Below are 10,538 nucleotides of genomic sequence, written 5' to 3'. Positions count from 1 at the left end.
CTCCCAGTTGAATTAAGATGGAAAAATAGTTGAATTGGCCACTTGTCAAAGCCTAGCTATCCTTGAGAAGCCTTCTATTTTCAGTTTACGAGGAGCCAGCATACTGATTTCCATAGTGGTGGCACCAGTTTATAGTCCTATCAACAATGAAGAACACTTCTCACCTCCCCACACCTTCACCAGCATGGGTTATTTGTTTTCTTGATGGTAGCTGTTCTTCTTGAAGTGAGATGCTATCTCAAAGAAGTTTTCGTTTGCATTTCCCCCATGGCTAAAGATATTGGACACTTTTTCAAATACCTTGTGGCCATTTATGTTTGAGAATTGTCCAGTTAATTCATTAGCCCATTAATCGGTTGAATGATTAGGGGTTTGGGGTTTGGTATTTTTAAGTTCTCTCCCAAAAGACAAACACTGCGTGTTTTTTTAAATATACAGAATCTACGTATTTACATATATATTTGTGTGTATAATGTAGGTTGACATTAGGTGTCTCCTTCAGTTGCTCTCCACCTTATCTTTTGAAACAGGATCTCTCATTGACCATGGAGCTCACAGGAGAGGAGCGATAAGAAAGGGGAGTGGAATGCATGGGGCATGAGAGCTGAAGAGCACCCAAGTTGGAAAGAAGGGGGCCGATAAGAGTGGGAGGGACGCTAGGAGAGCAGGGAATGGGGACAGTGAGGACAATGTATAATTGCATATATGTATAAAATTGCCATGTGAGAAGCTGGGGAGATAGCACAGTAGAACCCATGTTAAATAACAAAGAACAGATGTGGTGCACATGTAACCCCAGCACTGGGGAGGCAAAGGCAGCCAGCCTAAGCCTCCTGGTGTGATCCAGAGCATGGAGAGACCCTGCCTCTAAAACAATGTGGATGGTACCTGAGACACAACACCAAAGTTAACCTCGGGCATCCACTTGCATGCACACACATGCTATAATAAAACCATTTTATGCTGATTTTAAAAATTAAAGAAACATAGCAAAATAATAACAGTAGATGGACCCTGAGAGCCTTATATCTCCATGCTACAAATGTGGAGGCGAGATCATCAACCAACGCTGCAGGTTGTGGGGATCCCAGGAGGCTTTCTACTTTGTGAGAAGTGAGCCTTTTCTCCTGGTCAGCGTGGTAGCTTGGAGAACGCTGGGGGACAGTGCAGGCTGCCGTTTGGCAACTCCCAGACTTGGCTCCATTCAGCAGAAAGCAAGGGGTGGTAAAGCCTTCCAAGTGCTGAAGCCACAGCTGGGCAGGCAGTGACTACAACTGCTAGAGTGCATGCATTTTGCACATTCAACTTGAACTCCTGGGTAGGAACACAGCAACACACAATAAACAAGGCAACCAAAGTGTGACTCTGCGTCCCTTTATTTATAAACAAGTTGGGAATACTGTGGTCCATTGGGGATCAGGAGACTGGATTGGGTCTAGGGGTTTCAGTGGTAGGGTTGGGGTGGTTCCAGTAGTTTGCACTATTCAGCACCAGAGCAAATGCTTGGGCATAAGATCATTCTTGAATCCAGACAAGCCCTCGGCTTCTATGTACAGCAGAATTTTAAGTAGATAGGCTTCTTATGGCTTTGTCCCCAGACACACTGCAGCGACACAACAGAAAACTAGAGAAGAGGAGAAGTAAAAAATTTGCCTAATGAGCTCACTTATCTCTTGCTCACTTCCTTCCTTCCTTCCTTCCTTCCTTCCTTCCTTCCTTCCTTCCTTCCTTCCTCATCAGATGGTTAGGACAAGACTGGAGTTGCTGAGTAGATGCCTGAAAACCAGTCTCATCTGTGGAGTAGGACTGGGCATTTTAAAAAGTCCTGAAGACTGAGGGAAAATAAGCCATGTTCTTCCTGTGGCCACAACCCACCAGTGTAACCGCAGTATCTTGTAGCCTAGGTCATAGAATGGCTGAGTCTCCCCCACCCACAGCATGTCAGAAGCCACACTGTGTCTGTCACAAGCCTGGTTTATCTTTGTCTCTGGGTTATCCTGACAATTTGTGGCAGACATGGGCCATACACCATATTACAACTACACCCCTGTTGTTTACATGGAGAGTCAGCACTTGGTTTCCAGGGGTGGGGAGAGATATGAGAATTGCTAATATGCCAAAGAAGCTGGAGAGGCCAGGACCCCACCTGCTGCATGGGGATCCACTAGCCATGGAAGGATACAATAGGAAGCCTTCCTCCTTCCTAGTGATGCCTGGAAGGAAAGTAGAAAATATAAATCCTCCCATACTCACCAACTCCAGTGTCATTTTTTCCATCTTCCCATTCCCAACCTTAGGGAATGGGTTCTCTAAGTAGCTTCTTTCCTTTCATGGAGGAAAAGGAGCCCATTCCCCGGCTTCTATCCCTTTTCTTACTTCTCCAAGCCTGCAGCACGTGTTATGCTGTCATTCGATCCTTAACTCGCCCTTGACCATGAGAATTGCCTGAAGAACCCACACAAAGTGCAGTCATGGCTCCTCCCAGGTGTGGGGGGTGGTAAACCTGGGTCAGGGCTGGGAAGGCCTGTGAGATGGTCAAGAAGGGCCAAAGGTTGGCTAGCAGAATCCGCCCCATTTCTTGGTGGCAAGCTCGTGGCTTTGGGAAGGTGAGGAGATGCTGTTGCAAACTGAGAAGGAAGTTTAAACCCACTTAAGTGTCTGTTTGTACCTGGGATGATTCTGATGTTGGTCACTTCCCATCATTCACAGCTACAGTGGCACTCTCTGATGAGTCACGTATGTGGCACCTGGCAGGATGGTGTGTAGGGCCTGCAAAATTATACTCACCTGATATGTCACCTCTACATTCTCTGCCTCAGAGCAAGACTTAGGTAAAAGTGGACCTATCTGCCCTGGGTCATAGAGCCAGAACTTTTTAAAAAGGCTTCCTCAACAGAGAGTCTCCGCACATACAACCAGAAGTGGCTTAAGAGCGTAGATGGTTTTAGCTTTCTTTCTTTCCTCTCTCTAGGACCCTCTTCTCCTCTTCTTCATTTGCTCAGTTGCTCTCCTTGTCCCTGCACTGCCACAAGTGTCAGCTGGCTGAAATAGAAGGCATACACGCACAATTTGTCCTGGGTACATGGTGGGAGGCTGAGGTCAAACCGATACCGTGGAGGAATGGAAGCCCTTGCCTCTGGGGTGTGATTCTCCAAGAGGGCCTTGACTATGAAAAGAAGTTTCTTTCTCGCAGGCTGGATTCCCAGCGATCCCCCATCTTTCATGAGCACTTTACAAACTTCTGGAAGAAGTACCAGGAACAAGGAGGCTCCAGGTTGCCTTAGCAACAGTCACCACTGATCTTCAGGTGAGCAGGGAGGTAGTTTGACCCCAACACAAAGGGGAAAGACAGGGTACCTTTCTTCATGAGTTGTCTCCCTACCCCCCCCCCAGAATGCATGTTCCCAAAGCCTCTGAAGGCAGGGGGTGTTTCTGTCACTGGAGGTGTTGGACTTTGCCCACCAGTTACATGTTAAGGCCTTCACTTAGTCAAGCTGCAGTGCTGTCTTTCTGTCTTTACTAGGATACTCAGGAAATTCTATTTGTACCTAAGAGATTAGCTCTAAACCTTGACTGGACCTGCTCATTCCCTGCATGTGATTAGGGAACAGCGGCCCCATGTAGTTCTCCAGTCATCTGAGAGTCTCTATCCCATTTGGAGAAGCAAGGGCCAGAAATAACTTCAGTGTCTCTCAGACCATTCAAAAGATTGAGCCTTCCCTTTACCCAAAATGTCATGGGTGAAGAACAACAGGAATTTTCTGGGACAAAACATTTCTACCGGAATCTAACATTTGATTGAGCTTTTGACAAAGTGCCCAAGTCATGAGGGAACCAGGCGGTTCTTGAGATCAAGCATTTCAGCAGGGTGTCATGGGGGAGAGCAGGAGAGGGATCTAGAGTCCAACACCACCACCATAGATTCATATTGCATATGGGATACACCCTGGGGTGGCATATTGGAGGATACATAGAACAGATACGTGCAGGTAGCACCCCCTATCGGTATACTAAGTGTTTGTTACATCAAACTGTTATTCGAGTCTATGAACTGTGATGTGGTCAGAAATGGAAAGAGCTGATCCTTTAAGAAGCTCCAAGAGATATTTTTCATCTTCCATACATGGAGCCAAAGCAGCGCAGCTCCTGCTAAGAAGGTTTGTGTGGTTATTTCTTTTTTAGATAAGACGGGCTTCCTTGCTGTGATTCCCATCAATTCAGGTAATTTCTGGAAAACAGTCTCCTCATGCCAAAGATGAAAATGTACAGCCAGAAGCATGGCAGGCCTTGGGTGGAGTTCACCTTGACACAACTGTCCTTTGAGTGAGAGATTAAGGGTCACACTTTTCTATCTGACCAACGCGAAGCTGCGTCTGAGGCAGGGTCCTGAAATGGGAAAGGGTTGGTGCATTCCATCCAGCCTTAGTGGCTGTACTGGGAAGGCTGAACTTTGCCCATTGTGGGAAGGGAATTCATTCTGGGAGAGCATGGGTGACAGGGGGCAACGTGCAAGGCTCTTTGAGGACTGGAGAGGGCAGGGCGAGGCAGCAGCCACATCTGCGGGTGGCTTATTGGCTACAGATAGATGTGTGGACCAAAGCAGAACTCATCCCACTTCATGGAGTGTTCTGCACCTTTCCATAGCAGGGCTAAAGTGAGGGTGCTTCTAGGATGCTAACAAGGTCTGTGTGGGTTTTCAGGTCAGAAACCTCCATGCTGAGCCCAGGCCAGACTGAATGGAGAAGGAAAAAGAGCTGGCCCTAGTAACTCCCATGGCAGAACTCCCGTCTCCCAGCAGAGCTGCAGCTCTCAACACCACCCAGGCATCCCGGGAGCCCTTCCCATCCTGTGTGGTGTGCTCTTGTTGACCAGGCACCTTTACTTCTCATCCTCATCCCCCTCGCTCATGCTGCTGATGGAGGCTGAGGCTGCTTTGGGTGAGGAGGGGGGAGAGGTCTTGTTTGGGAGCCAGGAGAAGGTAGGAGATGGAGAGCGAGAAGGGGACCGGCTCCGGGTCGGGCTGCTCACAGGACTCTGCTTCGGAGATAATGCCTGCAGCATCCGGCTACTCCTCTCCTGGAACATCTGCTTCTAGAGAGAAGATGGAGAGAAGATAACTTAACACAGCAATTCTGGGTACGGCTTAGACAAAGGATGAGCAGGATGGAGAGCCGTGTCACCAGAACACCTACTCCCACAGACTTGGATGGCATTCCATATTGTCAAAGGCTATAGGGGGAGTTGAATGAAATCTGGGGCCAGTAAGAAATTTATACCTAAAGTTATGATCCCTGCTGATGAATGGGACTTTTCTTTCATCTGTACAATTTAAACTCCAGGCAAAGTAGCAATGTTATAAGTAGTGGTAGATTCTTGTAAAATTAAACAAAAACCTTTGTCCTTAAGGATGTGAGAAGAAATCACACAACAAGCAAAAAGCGCGCTGCAGTAGAGAAACGTAAGGCAGGAGAAGATCCCACGGCAGGCATGGTGGTTCACACCTGTGTGCCAGCACTTGGGAGGCAGGGAGAGTTTGAGACAAGCCTAGGGCTACAACAGACGATTTCCAAAAAAAAGAGTTCCCACATTGGGGCACTGAGCTACAATTACTAATGGGCTTCCCATGAAAGACCTTGCTGAGAAATTGCTATCTGGGCAAAAGCTCGAGGAGAGGAGGGAGGACCACCCCAGCAGTGAAAGTCAGTGGCAAGCCAATTGCAGACAGATAGCAAGCCATGTGTCAGGAAGAACAAGCTGACCACAGGACTGGAGTAGGGTCTGCTATCTGGAGGGCATGAGGAAGAGTTACGTGGGGATCCCTGGAGAATTAGCAGGGGGATGTCATGGAGGCTCTTGGCAGCCACTGTGGGAACTATGTTTCCCTCTGTGGAGAACCACTCAGGCAGGTTTAAAGGGGCAGCACTCTCAGCAGTGGAGAGTGTGAGGGGAGGGGAAAGTGGGTGGCTTGTGGGAGAGCAGGCCAGAGAAATAGTGTGGGGGATCGAGTCACAGAAGACATTCTCTGGGGGAGAAGAGAAACTGCTGAAGAGGGGTAAGAAAAAGAGTAACAAAATTGGCTTTTTTTCTTTGCTGATTACCTGTTTCTACTGTGCTGAGAAGAAGCTGCCATCAAGAGTATAGGTAGGTACAGGGAGATTAATTAATCTCATTGCTGTAAGAGTCTAAAATAAGGATGGCACCTAGCTCAGAGTGATGGGCACGAAGATGACAAGAAAGAAATGTCCAGCACGTCTCCCACAGTTAAGGTCTATTTAATTAGACCTCTGTTGTGTACACTTCTTTTGAGTTTTGACAGGTAGATAGAGTTGTGTGGCTCCCACTACAGTCTAGGCATAGCTCCCACATGGCCCTTTGTCACTGCCTCTTATCCCAGACTCTGACCACAGATCTGGTTTCTCTTCCTTACGTTTTTACATTTACCAGAATGGCATTAAGATGGAACCCTGGTCTGGTTGTCAAGCCAACAGGACTCCCTGACAGATGACATGTGGCACAGGAGGAAACAACATCAAGGGACTCTAGCTTCTAGCTGGTGACACTGGAATGCAGTGATGCCATTTTCTGGGTTGAGGAAGACTGTGAGATAGAAGGAGACTTTACTGGTAAAATAAGATTTTCCCTGTGAATTTTTTTGGGAGGGAGAGTTGGAGGGGTTCTTTTGTTTTGCTTTTTGAGGCAGGGATTCATGTAGCCCAGGCTGGCCTCAAATTCACTAATCGAAGCTAGCCTTAGACTTCAGACCTTCCTGTCCCTGCCTCCCATGTGCTGCAAGTACGGGTGTGGGTCTTTTTCAGTCTTTGAGACTTCAAGCATGGTCTCCCTTTCTAAAAGAAAGGGAAGAGAGGGGGTAGGTGGAAAGGGTGGGAGAAGAGAAGATTAAAGAAAGAAGGCTTAGGGTATATGTTAAATGAAGTAAAAATGGTCAACCTCACTAGTAATCAAAGGATCAGAAAAGACTGCATTAGCACCATGCTCTAATTAATTGAGCAAACCAGCCAGGGAAGAAACACCTTTGACTATATGAAATTGCTAAATTTGTAATCCTTAATTTGTAATAGCTAGTGTGGATGAGGGCACAGGGAAGGGGTCACACTTCCACTACCGATGGGAGGAGGAGAACACGCAAGCACCTACCTTCCTAGAGGTAATTTGCCAGTGAGAGCAAATTCTTCCTTCATCCCTCCCCACCCCCCAGGAATTACAGATGTGAGTAAATACTTAGGAGGACAGATGCTATAGTGTTATAACAGAGAAATCAGTAAACTTCTAAAATAAGTTAGAGAAATGTATAACTCCAAGAAGATATGCTAGGCAACTGGCAAACAGGTTCTTTTTTAAATGTGTGACACTCCATGACCACCTGGTGCCAGAGGAGGTCAGAAGAGGGCTTTAGATCCCCTGGAAGTGGAGGATGGTTGTGAGCCACCATATAGGTGCTGGGTTCTCCGCAAGAGCAACAAGTGCTCTTAATTTTTGAAATATCTCTCCAGTCAGGAAAATCAGTTTCTCAAAGAATTCTTAATAACACAAAAAAATGCTTCTGAAATTTTGAAATTATTTTAGGATCATAGGGTCTGCATGATTTTAGTGTTATAGAAGAAATGCGTACAGTGTTCCTGGAGAAGATCTGTGCAAAGCACGGCCAGGGAGTTTGTCATTTCCTTTTAGTCCTTGGGGGAGGGGTGAGTGGGGGTGGAGGTGTGCATTTTACTGTGAAGTGAACCCAGAGCCTCATCCACTTGAGGCAAGTACTCTACCGTTAATGTATAGCTCCAGCTCCCCTTATTTTTCGAGACAAGGTCTCACTATTCAGCCCCGGCTGTCCTGAGACTCAATATTCAGTCCATGCTAGCCTCGAACTCAGAGATCCGCCTGTCCTTGCCTCCCAAATGCTGAGATTAAAGGCATGTGCCAACACCACTTTTTTTTTTTTGAGACAGGGTATCTCTAATATTCCCAGGCTGCCCTTGAGCTTGCGAATATTTTGCCTTGCTCCCTCGGGTGACTAGGATCACGATCCTGTGCCCCACGCCTATCTAGTCACCTCCTCCTAGCTTGTCTGTAATGAATACACTAGTTCCACGTCTGTGGGTTCAACTGTCTGCATATCAAAAATGGCATTTACATTGAACATATAAAAAAAGACTTGCTAGCAATTATTTCCTGAACAATATAATACCTAATGCATATTATTGACATCACATTAGCTATTATAGGTCATCAAGATCTTTAAAAGTGTAGAGGGAGATGTGTGCACTTTTTGTGCCAACACAATGCTATTTTATCTAAGGGGCTTGTACTTCTACAGGTTTGGGTCTCTGAAGAAAGCCCTGGACCAATCTCTAACAAATACAAAGGGATAGCTGCTGCATGTTGCTTGTGCCTTTATAAAACATATTATGATAGGGAGAAAGAAACTCAAATAGCCCGGATAGGGAGATGGGGCAGGCATTTCAATAGTGATATAGCTAGGGGAACAGAAAGACTTGCAGCACATCGTTAACGCCTCCTCGTGCTCACTTTCCTTCCAAAGCCCCAGTCTATCACATTTTAGAGTCTAAAGTTTCTTCTGGAAAACATAATAGAGAAACCTTGCTGATCACTGAGATTCTTCCCAGATTGAAAATTCCACCTGTCTACAAATACAGCAATTATTTACCTTCCATTAAGAGCACTGATAATTCTGCCAAAAGACAGCCAACCCCCGTGAAATCAAACAGAAAAAAAATAGTGCAGTACAACGGCATTACCTGAGATTAAGCCCATTTATGAGACAAAATCAAATGCCAAAAGGATTGGGTAGCCTATTATTAACAGTAACATTAAAAAAAATCCTTGAACTTCTAGCAGGCACTTTAAAATATGTGTTTTTATTACTATAATCTTTCAGCGTATTTTTAGTGGCAGCCATTAGCCCCCCTGCTGGTAATGGATTGTCCGCATTTCCATTAGAAGCCCACTTTCTAAGAAATCTACATCTTGTCTACTCTAGTTTGAATCAAGCTCATAACTTGAGAATATTCTGCCTAAAGGGATGAAAGAATTTGAATCTTTAATGACAAACAATGGTGTCACACTTCACAAATGTGCTACCCAGGCAAAAGCAGCCGGGCCTGGACTTGCAGGTTCTCCGATCTGTTTCGGCTGGACTTTCCAGGGTGGTTCCACTACAAAGGAGCTGAATTGAATCCAGTCAGGAGACAGTTCGTAACGAGCTTCCTGGGTAGAAAAGCACTTTAGAACTATAACAAATAATGAAGACCATGGCATGACATTTTCAAAGAGAAAAGGTATTTAAATTCAATCTTTCATTGTATTAAGAGGTTTCCATTTAGAAAGTTTTCCCCCAAGAAAATAATCTCGTTTATAGTCCTATCCGTGTGGAAGTAATTTTCTGTTTCCCTCCTACAAAGTTTTCCCTTTTAAGAAGTATTTAATATCTAGTGAGGCAGTGAATATCTTGATGAATGCCTTTAAAGGCATTTGTGTTACCTATACATCCTAGCACATGATTTAAAGGGAAATGAAAAAATAATCTAGTCTGATCTGATTCGGACCTCTGATAAGAAAGATGAAACCCAAGAAGACAGATGTTTCCATTCTGGCCAGCTGAATAAACGTCATTATCATTACCAGCGGCTAACCCTCCACTGTGGCTGACGTGGTCTTGCTGCCAGGCTCTGTTATAAGGACATTGTTATGAACCAATTCAATCCTCGTGACAACTCTAGGAGGCAGCAAAGCTTACTTTTTCCTTACGGATGATGTGACTGAGGTGTAGAGATGCAGAAAAACTTGCCTGGGTGGGCTGGGCCCTAGACTGGGTCTGGGGCCAGGGGTACACTGGGCTGGGGCTGGGCTGGGGCTGGGGCTGGGGCTGGACTGGGGCTAGTGTCAGTCATGGAGCACTGGACTAGTATGTAGACGGCACAGGGTATACCTTTATAGAAGGAGCTTGGAAAAGGACTCACTCGGGGAAACAACAACAAAAGAACTTGCCCAAGGCCATACAGCTAAGAAATGAGTTGGACTCCTGACCACCTCTCCTGTCAGGCACGTTGGGAGTTCAAGGCTTTTCAGGTTTACTCCCACTTTATTTGTATATTTGCTTAAAGAATTGGCTATCAAAGAGCCTCAAGTGGAAAGGCTGGGAATGTGGCTCACCAGTAAAGCACTTGCCAAGTTCTGGGCTCAGCCCCCAACACTGCAAAAAGGGAAATGTTTCCAGTATGAACTCTAGTGCAGACATACAGACTTCATTTTCTAATTCTCAACATCAAGGTGATCCTAAAAAGAAATGAGCAGTGTGCTTGAAGGGAAAAGACAGCTATTTTATAAACAAGAGTACAATCTGGCAAGGATGCGGGGAACGTTGACTCCTTGTGCACCATTGGCGGGAGTGCAAAGCAAGAGCGCTACTGTGGAGAGTGGTGTGCACATTCCTTGAAGTGTTAGACACAAAGTCATTATGTGAGCCAGCAGTTCCATTTCTATGTATCTGCCCAAGAAACCTGAAC

General features: G+C 45.9%; 1 protein-coding gene across 3 annotated transcripts in view; it reads right to left on the bottom strand.

Annotated features, from left to right (window-relative positions):
* Nucleotides 1–1,358: 1,358 nt before the first annotated feature.
* Nucleotides 1,359–10,538, bottom strand: part of Pcyt1b (phosphate cytidylyltransferase 1, choline, beta isoform) — a 95,089-nt gene continuing 85,909 nt past the window's right edge. For 2 of the 3 annotated variants that reach the window (NM_177546.2, NM_211138.1), the window contains exon 8: nucleotides 1,362–5,091. In NM_177546.2, coding sequence (NP_808214.1) covers nucleotides 4,879–5,091 — 213 coding nt within the window. In that variant the 3' untranslated portion in view covers nucleotides 1,362–4,878. Of the gene's footprint in view, nucleotides 5,092–10,538 lie in introns of all 3 variants that reach the window. The other variant, XM_006527985.4, reaches the window with a different exon arrangement.

Source organism: Mus musculus, chromosome X (assembly GCF_000001635.26).
Source record: "Mus musculus strain C57BL/6J chromosome X, GRCm38.p6 C57BL/6J".
Lineage (NCBI taxonomy): Eukaryota > Metazoa > Chordata > Mammalia > Rodentia > Muridae > Mus > Mus musculus.
Note: the sequence above shows the minus strand (reverse complement) of the source record. Positions and strands in the feature narration are given on the sequence as shown.